The sequence below is a fragment of the Rana temporaria genome, chromosome 1 (assembly GCF_905171775.1).
Source record: "Rana temporaria chromosome 1, aRanTem1.1, whole genome shotgun sequence".
Classification (NCBI taxonomy): domain Eukaryota; kingdom Metazoa; phylum Chordata; class Amphibia; order Anura; family Ranidae; genus Rana; species Rana temporaria.
Genome location: NC_053489.1, coordinates 88,681,171 through 88,698,166, shown reverse-complemented (window position 1 = coordinate 88,698,166; position 16,996 = coordinate 88,681,171). Strand labels below are relative to the sequence as shown.

Below are 16,996 nucleotides of genomic sequence, written 5' to 3'. Positions count from 1 at the left end.
GCAAAAGAAATCCTCGTTCAGGTAGTAATATTATAATGCCTTGTGCTGTAATCTAGGAATTGAGCATAGTATTTATTTAATCTTCTCTTTTTTTTTTTTTTGTACTTCTCAATGTTAATGTGAGTGTGCTGTACAATTATTTTTTTTTGGCACTTTTTGTCATTATATACACTTTATAGAATTGCCCTGGATCAGTTACAACTTTTTAACCCAAACAGTTGACCAAACGCAGTGGTTTCCAAAACTCATTATTTCTGCTAAAGCAGGCCATAGATTATGCAATTTTCTTTGAACAGTCAGTGCTGATGGGAAAATTCTTCCTGCGGAGAAATTGTGTTCTCCCGGCGGGGGAGGGGAGAGGGGGAGTGCTGGGAGCCATCCCTGCAGGGAGAGCACAGTGTTTATTTCTAGCAGCTATAGCCGCTGACAATTATCACATGCTACAAATTCAGCTTACTGGTTGTACCCAAGTCAATAGGTGTATCGACTTGGGTACACTCAGTCTGCCCATAGATGGATCGAATCTTGGCTAGTCACCTGCTGAACAGGCTTTGATTTGATCCATCTATGGCTAACTTAAAGTGGAGTTCCACCCAAAAATGGAACTTCTGCTTTAAGTGATGGTGCCCCCTGACATGCCACATTTAGGAAGTTCCACCTCTCCTCCCTCCCTGTAATCTTCTGGGACACGTCACAGGTCACAGAAGATTGCCCGGCCATTCACGGCACGCAGCTCTGCTCGCGCATGCACAGTGTGTTCCCGGCTTTAACCACTTGCCGTCGCCGCACCGTCATTATACGTCCACAAGGTGGCTCTCCTAGGCGAGACCACGTAAATGGACGTCCTACCTTTTAGCCGCCACTAGGGGCGCGCGCCCCCCCGCTCGCCCCCGACTCCCGTGCGTGTGCCCGGCGGGCGCGATCGCCGCCGGGCACACGCGATCGCTCGGTACAGAGCGGGGAACGGGAGCTGTGTGTGTAAACACACAGCTCTCGTTCCTGTCAGCAGGGGAAATGCTGATTTTCTGTTCATACAATGTATGAACAGAAAATCAGTGTTTCCCCTAGTGAGGCCACCCCCCCCCCCCCCCACAGTAAGAACACACCCAGGCATACTTAACCCCTTCCCTGCCCCCTAGTGTTAACCCCTTCACTGCCAGTGGCATTTTTATAGTAATCTAATGCATTTTTATAGCACTGATCGCTATAAAAATGCCAATGGTCCCAAAAATGTGTCAAAAATGTCCGAAGTGTCCGCCATAATGTCGCAATACCGAAAAAAAAATCGCTGATCGCCGCCATTACTAGTAAAAAAAATATTAATAAAAATGCCATAAAAATACCCCCTATTTTGTAAACGCTATAACTTTTGCGCAAACCAATCAATAAACGCTTATTGCGATTTTTTTTACGAAAAATATGTAGAAGAATATGTATCGGCCTAAACTGAGGAAAAAAAATGTTTTTTTATATATTTTTGGGGGATATTTATTACAGCAAAAAGTAAAAAATATTCATTTTTTTCAAAATTGTCGCTCTATTTTTGTTTATAGCGCAAAAAATAAAAAACGCAGAGGTGATCAAATACCACCAAAAGAAAGCTCTATTTGTGGGAAAAAAAGGACGCCAATTTTGTTTGGGAGCCACGTCGCACGACCGCGCAATTGTCTGTTAAAGCGACGCAGTCCCGAATCGCAAAAAGTACTCTGGTCTTTGGGCAGCAATATGGTCCGGGGGGTAAGTGGTTAAAGCCACAGCCGGGTGCCCGCAGTAAGAGTGCCGGCGCCGAGGAGATGGAGAGGAGCGGGGCTTCGTACGTCTGCATCGCTGGGACAGGTGAGTGTCTGATTTATTAAAAGTCAGCAGCTACACTTTTTGTAGCTGCTGACTTTCAATATATATATTTTTTGGTGGGACTAGGCTTTAAGCTGTGCTTGGTGGTTTTTAATGGTTTAGGACTTGTTTAATAAGCATGACTTGATAATATGCATGGCAAGCCTAGCTTCTGCCCTTAGAGCTACACAGAATCTTAAGCACTTCTGGACATTAAGGATTGCCACTAGAGCACCGTGAGCTGCAGAGGTTGGGATATGCCGTCTAGAAGGCTGATGTATTTATTTTTTATTTTTTTGGTAGACTCTGAAGAGTTGACAAGTGTAACAGCTTCCTGTATCTTGGTGGTTCCAATAGTAAAATAGTTGCACATGAGCTTCAATATCTGCAAACCTGTTGTGCCCATTTCTTCCCCCATGGATAATGTAACAAGGAGGATAGGAACGTGTTAGAAAAAATGTAAAGGTGAACTAAGCACTGGTCAAACCTCCCCATCACCCCTCCCCCATGGACCCCACTGTACTTCTGGGGGTCCTAAGATGCCAGCTCTCCTGCAACCTCCACCAGTCTGGGGATTTGAAATCCCTGCTCTTCATCAACACTTCCAGAATGGACCAGATGGATTATGATTGGTCAGTGGTGCCACCAATGTGATGGCACTGACTAATCGGAATCCATTTGGAAGCACTGTCGAAGAGGGGAAAAAAGCAGGGACCACATCGCCGGACAACTAGAGAGTTTGTGTGGTTGCTGACATCTTGGGACCCCCTCAAGGCAAGTGCAGGGGAGCGGGCGAGGGTGTCTGGTGTGTGTTCAACTTTACATTTTTTCTGTAAATGGATTAAAACTGTTTAGGTGGGCAGGAACAGCCAACCCTCCAAGGTAGGTGGCAAAAGGCATTCACTATGGCTGGGAGATCATGCGACCACCACTGGAGTGTCCAAGACATAAAAACCAGAGTGATAGCCTGCCCAGGATTCATAACTCAAATATTACTTGGGTGGGCTTTTTCTTTTCAAAACCAATTTTTAAGATTTTTTTTTTAATGAATAGCTGATTCTTTTAACACTGAGTGAAACATATTTAATAATATCTTTATTTGCTCAGTTGAACCGTATTCAACTGTTATAGTCATATAGGCTATATTTTTTGTTGCATTCCAGCCCAATTGAGCCCTCTTTCTTACTGTAATACCGTGTGGCTGCAAATACAGAAATATGTCTCTTAATCAGCTATTTGCTGCAGCAAAAGTAAAAACAACAAAAAAAAGAAAATAACCTTTCTGCAAAGTGTGAGACCTCGGCACACACACACACACACACACACACACACACACACACACACACACACAGTGACCCAGCTGCCCTGAATTTTGACCCCCCCCCCCAATTAAATCCTGCTCTAATCAATATCACTCTCTCCTGGAGCAGTGCTGTTGTATTTGGGGGGGATTGTGTAGGCATGTTAAAGAGCTGGGCTGCGTGTGGGTGCAGAAGCCCGACTATTCTAGTACTGGCAAAAATGAGTATTACATCTACTTTAAGTTTTCCCATTCCCAGCAAAAAAATAAATAAATTGCTGCATACCTTTTTTACTTTCTATATGCTGAAAAATCCTGCCTAGCTTTACTTTTCTATGTAAATTAACTATTTAAAGTGATATTAAGCCTTGGTTCACACCAGTGTGTCTTTGAAATCATGCTACTTCAGCACGATTTCAAAGCGACAGATGAGTGCGATTTGAATCTCTGATCTAATTGCAGCTGGTGACTCCATTTAACAGAAGTCAATGCAAGTCACGATGAAATTGCAGAAAAGTTGTGCAGGAACCTTTATCAAAGTCGCTGCGCCTTGAGTCACAACAATTTGTACGGTTCCATTGCTGAAGACTTTGAACAGTCAAATCACATTGGTGTGAACAAGGACTAAGACCCTTTCACACTGAGGCGCTTTGCAGGGGCTAAAGCGCTAGAAAATAGAGCCTGTAAAGCGCCCAGAAAGAGACACACCAGTGTGAAAGCCCAAGGGCTTTCACACTGGCGGGGTGCGCTTGCAGGGCGTCAGAAAAAGTCCTGCCAGCAGCTTCTTTGCAGGGCATTAGGAGCGGTCTTCACCGCTCCTAAAGCACCCCTGACCATTGAAATCAATGGGCAGCACAGCCGAACCACCGGCAAAGCACAGCTGTAGAGGCGCTTTTAACACTTTTACGGCCGCTAGCAGGGGTTAAAAGCGCTGCTAAAAATGGTGGAGTTTTGCCACCGACGCCCAGGCGCTGCGAGTGTGTGTGGGGAGCTATTTTTATCACAACTAACCCTTTCTACATCTACACACGCTACATGCTGTGTGAACGGGAACACATAACAGACATGTAATGAGAGTTGCTCAGGTTTGACTGCAAAAGTGGAAATACATTTTAAGGCCATCTGACGTGCAATGCGGCTATTTTTTCTCTGCTGGGGTGGACAGGTGTATTGTACATTAGTCGCTGGTTAGTCTGTACAGATCAATGGATATAAACACAAATCATTTTTTTTTAATATATATATATAATTGTTTCCGAGCAGCTATATGTGTTTACAGCCCTGTAAGCATGTAGCTTCTGGCATTCAATTATATGCATACAGCCATGTGGATGGAGCCCAAGATGCATGTTCTAAACACAAGTTGGTGTGTTTTTTACCTATATACATAGTTCTGCCTGCTCTTTTATACATTGTTTGCTAACAAGCAGATTCCTCTGCTTTAAAAAAGGCTTAGTTTGATATCATACTAGTTAAAAATGCATATATATTTTGCAAAACTGGATATTTCAGGGGAGTGTTAGTGGGCACCTTTTATGCAACAACTCATTTTACTTACACTTAACCAGTATGCAAGGTGGGATGTGATTCTAATTTTTTTTTTTTTAACCTGCAAGTAAAGTTATAATGTGCTAGTATCGCATACTAGCACATTATGTGAATTACTGCCAGGGCTTCCATCTTCACCTGGTCTGATTAGCCACACTGCGCAGAAGTTGTTATTCATGGCACAGGCATGCCATTCCTTCAGAGTGCATACACCGGCGACGTCACCGGCCTATTCACAAGTAGACATCCCCTAAACGTTGCAAGTTTGCGATATTTACTGTACCTGTAGGTAAGCCATACGGCTAACCTACCTAAGGCTTACCAATAGGTAAATATCAACCATGGGAGTTTACTCCCACTTTAAAGGCTCATGTACAAGGCCCTTTCCTTTTGTTTGACCTGCATTACTGTACAATGGAAATCCACAACTCTCTTAAAGCTACTGCTTTAAGCTGGCCATACGCAATTTTGAAGTGTGACATGTTGGGAATCTATTTACTCTGCGTAACATTATCTTTCACAATATAAAAAATAATTGGGCTAACTTTACTGTTACACTTTTTTTTAATAAAAAAAATAAGACAATTTTTTTCAAAAAAAGGTGCGCTTGTAAGACCACTGCACAAATACCATGTGACAAAGTATTGCAACAACCACCATTTTATTCTCTAGGGTGTTAGGAAAAAATGTTTGGGGGTTATAAGTAATTTTCTAGCAAAGAAAATGTTTTTAACTTGTAAACAACAAATCTCAGAGAGGCTCGGGCCTTAAGCGGTTAATGTAAAACCGTTTGTAGACGGATCGAAATGAATGTATGAACGTCTCTTTAGAAATATGACAGAAACATGCTGGGCCATATTCTCCTAGATTACCCGCGGGCGGCGCGTAAGCCATTTACACTCCGCCGCCCCAACCTACGGGAGCAAGTGCTGTATTCCCCAAACACTTGCTCCGTAGTTTGGGGCGGCGGAGTGTAAATGGCCCGGCGTAGCCACGCGTATCTCCAAGGGGGCGGCTTCTATTTAAATTAAGCGCGCCCCCGATTCTAACGAACTGCGCATGCGCCGGGCTTGAAATAGCCCAGTGCGCATGCTCCAGTTCTCGGCGTAAAACGTCAATGACACCGACGTGTGCGTCATTGACGTAAAGTCGTATTCAAGAACGACTTAGGGAAACAATGTAGCCGACGGAAAAACACGACGCGGACCCGACGCCATACTTAACATGGCCTACGTGGGACTTGCGTAAACTTACCCCTCATATAGCAGGGGTAAGTTTACGCTTGCGCAAACAAAGTCAGCGACGGTTACGCGACGCGAATTAGTTCGGGAATCGGTGTATCAGGCTCATTTGCATAAACAAATGAGACCTGAACGTAAACGCCATCTAGCGGCGGGCGGAGTAATTACATTTAAGACCTGACAGTGTAAGTGACTTACACATGGCGGATCTTAAGTGTATCTATGCGAAAATGATTCTAAGAATCAGTCGCATAGATACACGGGCCAAAGAAGAGAGATACGATGGAGTATCCTGGGGATACTCCATCGTATCCTTACTCAGAATGTGGCCCGCTGCGTTCAGCAATAGCACATTTTAGCCTTGTTTACAGCGGGCAATTTACATGCTGTTTGTTGACAGAGTTAAATGTTCATTTTAATATTGTATTATATTTACAGATTTTGCATTATTGGCAAGTTCTTTGTTTTCTGCGTTTTTTTTTTTTTAATCCGTCTTTAAAAGTCTCTTGTGGGTCACTGGAAAGTAACGTTGGGGTCCTGTTCACACATAAACGTGCATTAAAATGTATGAAAATACTCAAAAAATTGATGTACATTGCCTTCCAGTTCCTGCTAGTTTTTCTGGCTGGCCATACATGATACAATTATCTTGTACAATGTTCCTTTTGGATTTAGAAAAAAATTGTAATGTACAGTGCCTTGAAAAAGTATTCCTACCCCTTGAAATTTTTTCACATTTTGTCTTTTTGCAACCAAAAATGTAAATGTATTTTATTGGGATTTTATATGATAGACCAACACAAAGTTGTATATAATTGTGAAGTGGAAGGAAAATGTTAAATGGTTTCCAATAATTTTTTTTACAAATATCTTAAGTGTGGCATGCATTTGTATTCGGCCCCCTTTACTCCGATACCCCTAAATAAAATTTAGTGGAACAAATTGCCTTCAGAATTCACCTAATTAGTAAATGGAGTACACCTGTGTGTAATGCATGCTCCGTTTTAGTGGTGCAATGGATCGTCACCGATCCGTGATCTGAAGGGATTATCCTGTTTGCATCGGCACACCACGCGATCCGCGGAGCGCTCTGCAGCCTCGGCCATAGGAAAGTCCCTGGCTTCGGCCTATCTCTGAAGCTGCAGCCATCTTGGTACACCCAGGGGCGGCATCCTAAAGGCCAAGGAACACACCAGACATGTCGGGGGTAAAGTTGTGGAGAAGTTTAAAGCAGGGGTTAGGTTATTAAAAAAAAAAATCCCAAGCTTTCAATATTTTACACAGCACTGTAAAAATCCATCATCCGAAAATGGAAAGAGTATTGTACAACTGCAAACCTACCAAGACATGGCCGTCCACCACCTAAACTGACAGGCTGATCAAGGAGAGCATTAATGCAGAGATCCATGGTAACTCTGGAGGAGCTGCAGAGATCCACAGCTCAGGTGGGAGAATCTGTCCACAGGACAACTATTAGTCGTGCACTCCACAAATCTGGCATTTATGGAAGAGTGGCAAGAAAAAAGTCATGGTTAAAAGAAAGCCATAAGAAGTCCCATTTGCAGTTTGTGAGAAGCCATGTGGGGGACACAACAAACATGTGGAAGAAGGTGCTCTGGTCAGATGAGACCAAAATGTTACTTTTTGGCCTAAAAGCAAAACTGTATGTGCAAATAACACTGCACATCATCCTGAACACACCATCCCCATCGTGAAACATGGCGGTGGCAGCATCATGTTGTGGGGATGCTTTTCTTCAGCAGGGACAGGGATGGAGCCAAATACAGGGCAATCATAGAAGAAGTGGAGGTTCACCTTCCAGCATGACGGCAACCCTAAACATACAGTCAGAGCTACAATGGAATGGTTTAGATCAAAGCATATTCATGTGATAAAATGTCAAAGTCCAGACCTAAAATGGGCAAAAATGTCACCCTCCTAGATGTGAAAAGCTGATGGAGACATCCCCAAAAAGACTTGCAGCTGTAATTGCAGAGAAAGGGGTGTCTACAAACTATTGACTCAGGGGGGCTGAATACAAATGCACACCACACTTTTCACATATTTATTTGTAAAAAAAAATTGTAAAATCGTTTATAATTTTCCTTCTACTTTGCAATTATGTGCCACTTTGTGTTGGTCTATCGCATAAAATACTGTACATTTACAGATTTGGTTGCCACATGACAAAATGTGGAAAGTTTTTCGAGAGGTATGAATACTTTTTCAAGGCAGTGTAAGGTCAAACCTAAACACTTTCAATTTGTATGCAGTCAGGCAGGCCCTTGCACTACATAGTTGAAGGTAAATGGAAAGGAAATTGTATAATGTATGGCCAGCTTTTGTTTTGCTGCATTATTGATGTACAGCAATAAAAGCAAATTCTCCATTAGTCTAAGCACCTGTACAGTATCTGCTCTGATTAGTTTCTATCAGTTGAAACAATGTCATTTCTTACGAGATTTATTTACGACATAATTTTTTTTCCATCATTGATAAAATATTCTATATTCTGTAGAAAGTCTCTGTTTTTGCTAAATAAAGCATAACTGTAGCTTTTTTTTTAATGCTTTAGGAAAAGTCAGGTTTCTAAATAGGTTTTAGGCCTCATTCACACAGCCGTACTCCGTTGCAACGGAGTCCGCCTGTTCCCGTAAGTTTAGCGGGAGATCTGGTCGCAGAGCTCCGCTGAGCCGACGGATGACAAGCTCCTCTCTGCTCACTGAGCGGGGAGGGGCTTGTTGGGGCACCGCTGTCTTCCTATGGAGCGATCTGATGAAAACGGACAGCATGTCCGTTTTCATCAGATCTTATCCGATCCGCATGGACGGATGGGGACGTGGCCCCCATACGTCTGTTTTTAGCGGATCGGATGTCAGCGGACATGTCTCGGAGCATTGAGCGGCTGTTCAGGTCCGTGACAGACGGACCCGAACGGCCTGTAGTGTGAGTGAGGCCTTATTTTCGTCTTTACAATTGGATGCTTCAAAGTGGTCACCACACTTAAAATTAGAGTTTAGGAGGTCCGTACATGGTGCCAAAAGGCTGGCGGCTCAGGCAACTTTAAGCAGCAGTCTCCTTGGCATCTGCCACTAGTAAAATAAATAACTCTTGCAAAGATCTAGTAATGAACAACTTAAAGTGTCACTAAACCTCATACTCGGTCACTGTGAGATTAATTTTCTCTATTCTGCAAAACTGGTTGATCATACTGTTCTCCATCTCCCTCTTCTGTCCTGCAGTTCTGCACATGCTCAGTTTTCAGTGAGCTTCTATGCTAAGCATTTCCTCATCACATGTCTGAGCAGCCCATGTGACTAAAGAGTAAGGTCGATTTACTGCAGGCTGATATCGGCATTTTCCTAAAAATCTGTATCGGTCGCAAACTTGACTGATAATACAGATTATTGCTTCAAGGGGTTTTACAGGGGTGATGCATGCAGCTGCAGGTACCATTCTTTAGAGCGGATGGTCGGCTTCGTTGTAGTAACAACCGATGGGGCTCAGCAGCAGCGCGGTTGTTATTGCCAGCAGCAGGAAGGGACATCCGCTTGCCTGGGCTCTCCCGTCCCATCGGGAGGCCCGAGCAACCAGCTGGCCGAAGACCCGGACAAAGCCAATGCTTTGTTCGAGTCTCAGATCTAGTAACCCAGAAGCTATGTCATGACATCACTTCCCGGATTAATGGCATCTTAAAGGCACCAGTTGTAAAATAAAAAAAAGTATTCAAAAACACCTATCTTGACGTTTTGAATACTTTCAAGTGCAGAGGAGGGGTTGGGGGTCTTGTAGACCCCCAATCCCTCCATAAAGAGTACCCGTCACTGCCTATCGCAAGGGATGTTTACATTTTTTGTGACAGCAATAACAGTGATGATAAAAAAAAAAAAAAATAGTAGTATAAAAAAATGTTAATGTACAGAATATTGTCCTGAGAGGTGGCCGAAATATTGGTATCGTATTGGCACCTAAAAAACAATATTGGTCGATCTTTAACTGCTTGCCGACCAGCCGTCGCAGTTTTTACGGCGGCAGGTCGGCTCTTCCGGGCAAGAGCACGTAGATCTACGTCATCTCTCCCAGCAGCCAATAGGGGCGCGTGCACCCTTCTCGCTCCTGACTCCCGCGCACGTGCCCGACGGTCGCGATTACCGCCGGGCACCCGCGATCGCTCGTTACAGAGCGAGAACCAGGAGGTGTGTGTGTGTGTGTGTGTGTAAACACACAGCTCCCGGTCCTGTCAGGGGAGAAATGCCTGACCGTCTGTTCATACAGTGTATGAACAGCGATCAGTCATTTCCCCTAGTGAAGAATATGTAGAAGAATACGTATCGGCCTAAACTGAGGAAAAACATTTTTTTTTATATATTTTTGGGGGATATTTATTATGGTAAAAAGTAAAAAAAAAATTTTTTTCAAAATTGTCGCTCTTTTTGTTTATAGCGCAAAAACTAAAAACCGCAGAGGTGATCAAATACCACCAAAAGAAAGCTCTATTTGTTGGAAAAAAAGGACGCCGATTTGGTTTGTGGGGGCCACGTCGCACGACCGTGCAATTGTCAGTTAAAGCGACGCAGTGCCGAATCGCAAAAAGTGCTCTGGTCTTTGACCAGCAATATGGTCCGGGGCTTAAGTGGTTAATACACAGTGGTAAATGCCAGCCACTCACTCCCTCCTTCATGCCCGCTAATCAGCTAAACACAATGGGAATTACTACTTGATGGAGGCTTCGCCTCCCTCTTATTTCAAAACACAGGCTGGAGTGTGACTGGGAGAAATCCACCCACACCTTGTTGTTCCCAAAAAATAATAGATTTGATTTTAAATATATATTTGTATGACCGTTTCAAACAGTTTATTGATATTTTATTTTATTTTTTTACTTTGTTTTCCAAAGGCTGTTTTTTTTTATTTTTTATTTTAACATGTGACCAGCAGCAGAGGACTAGAAGCTCCTCCTGCTTATGTTTCCCTGCAGAAAGCCTGGGAAAGAGTTGGATCATGTGACAGCTGTACATCAATTAGGAAAAAGGTACTTGGATGATTTTTTTTTTATTAAAATAATTAGTGTTATCATCCATATATGTAAATTGGGCTGTGTGTGTGTGTGTTTTTGTCTCCCTTTTAGCTCCAAATGATAATTCCCAGTATAACATATTTTACCCTACTTATTTCAAGTGTACTGCATCTTTTTGCATATTTATTAAAGCGCACTAACTACGAAAATGTTAGTATTGGTGGTTCCCAAGTGTGTTAACTATGAGTTGCCTGATTAGCTTGTACCCAATGTGGACAAATTCTAGAAGTAGGAACCCATTTTGAATGACTGTTTTATGTGAAGAAAAGGGGAGATTTTAGGCAGAATTTGAAAAGTAACAAGGTTCCTTCTGCTGGTCCAGCACCACCTTCACTGGTGTTTGGGTTGGACAGAAACCAGTGGCTGTTTTAGCCCTACGGTAAGTTTTTTTAATTTATTTTTTACTTTTAATTTGGTGAATTATACCTAGTGCAGTTCAAGTTCATCACTACTACAAAAGTTGTCACCCCACCCCCCCAGCATTGGACATTCAGATATTTCTGTGAGAATAACGGTGAGACATCTACTCATGTTCACATGCACCATAGTACACCTGGAACCCACGACAATCTATGTGAGTCTTTTGCTTAGCGTGGACAAAGAGCTAACTGTTGCCTGCTCAGATGCTTTCCAATAGGCGTAAAGGTTGGAAGCTCTTTTTGGCCACACAGTTCTTGAGTGGGTACAGTGAATTGTTTACAATGATAAGTCCTTTTACCATCTTTCAAATCCTTGGCATAAAAAAAGGGAAATACAGTACTAATTTACTAATAGCTTAATAGCTTACTAGCACATTTCCCCATGTTTTATTCCTTTAAACACACACCAAGTATAGAAAAATACACGTTGATCCTGACAGAAATCTCAAGCAGTGGTGGTGGTCCTGCCCGGTTCTCTTAAAAGGGTTGTAAAGTATGTTTTATTTGTGTGTATATATATATATATTCTCTATCACTCTGTGTGCAGTAGCCCTCCATGGCCCCCTAATACTTAGCCCCATCTTTGTCCACGAGTGTCTCAGCTGTCCGAGATTCTCCTTCCTGATTGGCTGAGACACAGCAGCCACGCAATTGGCGCCTGCTGCTGTTATTCAAAGTCAGCTAGCGAATGAGGGGGCGGGGCCAGGTCGCAGCTCCGTGTCTGAATGGACACGCAATTGGCGCCTGCTGCTGTTAATCAAAGTCAGCTAGCGAATGAGGGGGCGGGGCCAGCCTGATTGGCTGAGACACAGCAGCCACGCAATTGGCGCCTGCTGCTGTTAATCAAAGTCAGCTAGCGAATGAGGGGGCGGGGCCAGGTCGCAGCCTCGTGTCTGAATGGACACAGGCAGCTGTGACTCGGGTGCCCTTATAGCAAGCTGCTTGCTGTGGGGGCACTCAACAGGAGGGAGGGGCCAGGAGCACCGTAGAGGGATCTGGGCTGCTCTGTGCAGTGGTTTTGTAAGTATAACATGTTTGTTATTTTTATAGGAAAAAAAGGAGACTTTACAATCACTTTAGGCTGCACTAAAGAACATCTAACTTATGTTATGGAGAGGTAAAGGTGCTTTTAAAGTGACTGTAAACGTATTTTTGTTTTTCATTAAGAAACATGTTATACTTACTGGCTCTGTTTAATAGTTTTGCACAAGGCAGCACAGATTTACCCCGCCCCCCCCCCCCCTAGTGCCTCTGTAGTAAACCACTTGCTATTGAGGCACTTGTGCAAGCTCCATCCCGACACACAAAGCACTGCTCGCCCCCACTCCCTCTTCACTGGCTGTGATTGACAGCAGCAGGAGCCAATAGCCAGTAAGGTGAGAGAGCGGAGGTAAAAGGGGAGTCTGAGGGAGGGGGAAGCTGCACACAGAAATGTGTGTGTGTGTGTGTGTGTTTTGTTTTTTTTGTTACCTTAAAGCGGAGGTTCACGCTAAAACATCTATGTACCATCCCATCCAGCATACTTGCGTCAGCTATAGTATGTTTTTTTCCCCGCTGTATTTACCGTTTAATCGTTCAGTTTCTTTTCAGACTCCGGCGGGAAATAGGCGTTCCTATGAAGAAGGGAACATGATTGACATCAGGCTATGGCGCGTCATGCGTTCCGAAAATAGCCGAAATAGGACTCTGATATATACGGCGCCTGCGCAGTCAGCTCCTAGTCTGTGCGCAGGCGCCGTGAAGAGCCGAGTCCTAGTCCGGCTATTTTCGGAACGCATGACGCGCCATAGCCGGACGTCAATCATGTTCCCCTCTTCATAGGAACACCTACTCCCCGCGGGAGTCTAAAAAGAAACTGAACGATTAAACGGTAAATACAGCGAAAAAAAAAACATACTATAGCTGACGCAAGTGTGCTGGATGGGATGGTACATAGATGTTTTTTAGGGTGAACCTCCGCTTTAATGCACAGAATTCATTAAAATGGTTGTAAACCCTCCAGTCATGAAATTTGAACAAAGCACATATAACTGAATTGTTTACTTGTTTATCTCCAAAGCTCCAAATGTCGTTTTTCTGTGGTGCTTCGTTCCTCTATTGTCGGCATGAGTCACTTCTGAGAAGTTTTCCTGGCGACACATATATTTGTGGCGGGGAGGAGAGCTCAGCACACATCTCATCTATTTACAACACCGCTTTATATCCTTCCTTTGTTCCTGTGAAGTATGTGAGGGGGGTGTGTCCCTTTCGTCCAATCGACTCTAACACACTAACTGCAGCTCTCCACCTCCTCCTCTGTACTCAAAATGCAGAAGGATTTTATCACAAATCTGCACCTTTTGAAGGGTGTAGGGACGAGAAGACTGCAGATAAACAAGTAAAACTTATGCAGGAGGATTTGTTTAATCCTGTGTATAATTTGAGGCTATTCACTTCACTGGGTATATGAGAGGGGTTTACAACCTTTTTAAGGTAAGAAAAAACTTTTACAGTCACCTTAAAGGTGTTGTAAAGGTAAAAATTTACCTTAGTGCAGTCCTCCTTCAATTACCTCATCCTTCCATTTTGCTTTTAAATGTCCTTATTTCTTCTGAGAAATCCTCACTTCCTGTTCTTCTGTCTGTAACTCCACACAGTAATGCAACACTTTCCCTGGTGTGGAGAAAGCCTCTTGAGGGAGGGAGGGACAAGTCAGGACGCTCTCTACTTTGCAGATAGAGAAAGGAGCTATGTGTTAATGGGCGTCCTGACTCTCCTGCTCGCCTCCTCAAGAGGCTTTCTCCACACCAGGGACAAAGCCTTGTATTATGGTGTGTAGTTACAGACAGAAGAACAGGAAGTGAGGATTTATCTGAAGAAATAAGGACATTTAAAAGCAAAATGGAAGGATGAGGTAAGTGAAGGAAGACTGCACTAAGGTAAAGGAAGCTATTTAGGGATTTTTTTTTTTTTTTTTACCTTTACAACCCCTTTAAGCCCAATAAAAAGGAACCAAGTAAAGCTGAAAGCGCTGCTCAGTACTTTATGGCAGCAGAGACGGTGTTGTCGGGTCAATGGAAATTTAAAAGCACATTGGATTCTTGCATGTCGGGAGATCTTTTCTGTACTTGCACAATTCCCCTTGTTGTGTCATGAAAAATGCTGCATGTATTGCAGAGATGTGAAATGTGTTTTATTTTTAGTTAAAAACATAAAATGGACCCCACGTTTATTCTACCCAGAATCCAATCTGTTCACAGGTTCAAAAAAGTCCTGATTTTAACGGCTACCAGTCCAGCATTGGCAATATTATTGCTTCTCTAAAAGATCATTCTACCATGGATGTCAGTTATGTAGACACAGAAAATGAACAGGGAACTGCACTTAATTTCTTGTTCACGATTTAGGTTCAGGGGCTGCGATGCCCTTTATTTGCCTTGCATGCTGTTAGCCAATGTACCAACACATGTAAGCCTTAGTACTGTATGTACAGTGACAGAACTGTAGCTTGCAGTAGATTGCCACTAATTGTTAAAACATGTACTCTTTTTTTTCTTTTTTTCTTCCATGCTTTTCTTTCAATTTATTTTCATTATTTATTTGAACAAATTTGGAACCTTGCAATTTTTGGGGATTAAACTTTAAAAAATGTTCTTCTTTTCTGTATCTGATGTTCTGTGTGCTATTAGTGATGCAGCCAACACGAACGGTTGTCATGTGTAACACAACTTTCGATCAGCGTGAAAACAGCGCCCTGGGAAAAGGCTCCATGCTTGATATCGTTTGGTTCATGAACCATAAGTTTCCAGTACAGGTGACCCATAGCACAAAGTGTTCAATCATTGTCTATACAATTTTATAAGTAATATTCCATTGATGAGATTTAGTCTTTCCAGTTTCCCTCACTTTTTTATTTAATTTCCTTGTAGATCAGGGTAATGAACAAGAGGGGGAGAAAATACCTTAAGTTCTTATTCTTTCTTGCTAAGCATTTGTTCTTTTCGGTTTGATTTATGTAGTCAATTAAAATGAGGCAGTAGAGGATTTTACATTGTCTTTTGGTAATATTGAGTTTTTTCCTCTACAGGTAAAATACCAGAAGAATCTAAGGCCCTCTCTCTGTTGGCCCCTGTTCCTTCATTATCTAGCCTGCTTCCTGGAGCTGGCTTGCTTCCTATACCTACGCCTACTCCAACCCCATCTCCGCTAGCTTCTGTGAGTATTTCAGCTGTGTTTTCTAAAATAGGTCGGTGGTGTGAAGAATTTTTCTTTTTTTTTTTTATATATATTTTTTAAATTAACAAATGAAAATTTTCTCCTTGTGCAGAGCAAAGCTTTTCCTGAACTTTGGGCTTCAATTTGACAAAAAACCTTGCAGGTTAATTTTGGAATTATCATGATCATAAAATGTAGTAGTGTGTGTGCATATATACAATTGTATTATTGGAGTGGAACTGTAGTCTGGCTAGACCGAGCGGCTGCTGAGCCACATTGGTTGTTATTACAATAAAGCTGACCATCTGCTCTAAAGAATGGTACCAGGGTGATGCATGCAGCCCCGGTAGAACACCTTGAAGCAATCTCGGTAATATAGGGTTTGTTTTGTGACCGATACTTCCAAAAAAGTCAATATCGGCCACGCCAATAATCGGTCGATCCCTAGTTTAAAGTGATGCTAAAGCTACAAAATTGTTTTATATTTCTCTGTCCTCCCCCTTCCCCGTATGAAGAGGAAGATGAAGAGATTCAGCAATGTCCATGGCTGCATCTCTTCTCCCCCCCTTCACATGGGGAATCGAACATTGGCAACAGCTGCAGTGAGGGGGGGGGCGGGGCATGGCTTGACCCCCGCTGTGCGTCTATGGGACTTCATATACACACAGCAAGCAAACGCTATGTGCCCCCATAGCAGACAGCTTGCTATTGGGGGGGCAAAAAGAAAAGGAGGCGCTAAGATTGCTGGCAGATGACCCTAGTAGAAGGGGAATCAGGGCCTCTATGCAACATCATTGCACAGAGCAGGTGAGTATAACGTGTCAATTTAACAACATCCTGCCTGGCCATGGCAAAACGATGGCCGGGCGGTAGCTTGTGACGTCCTTCAGAACAAGCGCTACTCTGTGATTGGTAGTGTATTGTGTTGCTCCGGCACACGGCATCTGCGATCACGGTAATGAGCCAATGACGTAGGCTCTTTACCATGTGATCAGCTGTGTCCAATCATAGTGAAACTAGGAAGTGCCGGTAATTGCTGACAGAGCGTGAGTAGAGGAGACGATAATCGTGACTGGGGATCTGCACTGATGATCAGTGCAGTGATTATGAGAGTAGCCCTATCAGTGATGCCTAGCAGTGCCACATATCAGTGCTGCTGTCTCATCACTCGCATCAGTGAAGGAGAAAACGTACAAAAGTTTTGCAAAAAAAAAAAAAAAAACACGGAGAATAACTTTTTTTTTTTTTTTTTGCATTTAGCAAAAAAAAAAAAGTGATTAAATAACACAAAAAGAAAGCCCTGTGGCAAAAAAAAATGGTCAAAAGTTTGTTTGGGTACAGCAATGCGGTCCGCGCAATTGTCATTCAAAGTGCGAAATCGCTA

At 43.0% G+C, this 16,996-nt stretch overlaps 1 protein-coding gene across 2 annotated transcripts in view; it reads left to right on the top strand.

Moving 5' to 3' along the window:
• Positions 1–16,996, top strand: part of SREK1 (splicing regulatory glutamic acid and lysine rich protein 1) — a 78,624-nt gene that overhangs the window by 34,602 nt on the left and 27,026 nt on the right. For both annotated transcript variants that reach the window (XM_040340056.1, XM_040340050.1), the window contains exon 3: positions 15,485–15,612. In XM_040340056.1, coding sequence (XP_040195990.1) covers positions 15,485–15,612 — 128 coding nt within the window. The remainder of the gene's footprint in view (positions 1–15,484; positions 15,613–16,996) is intronic.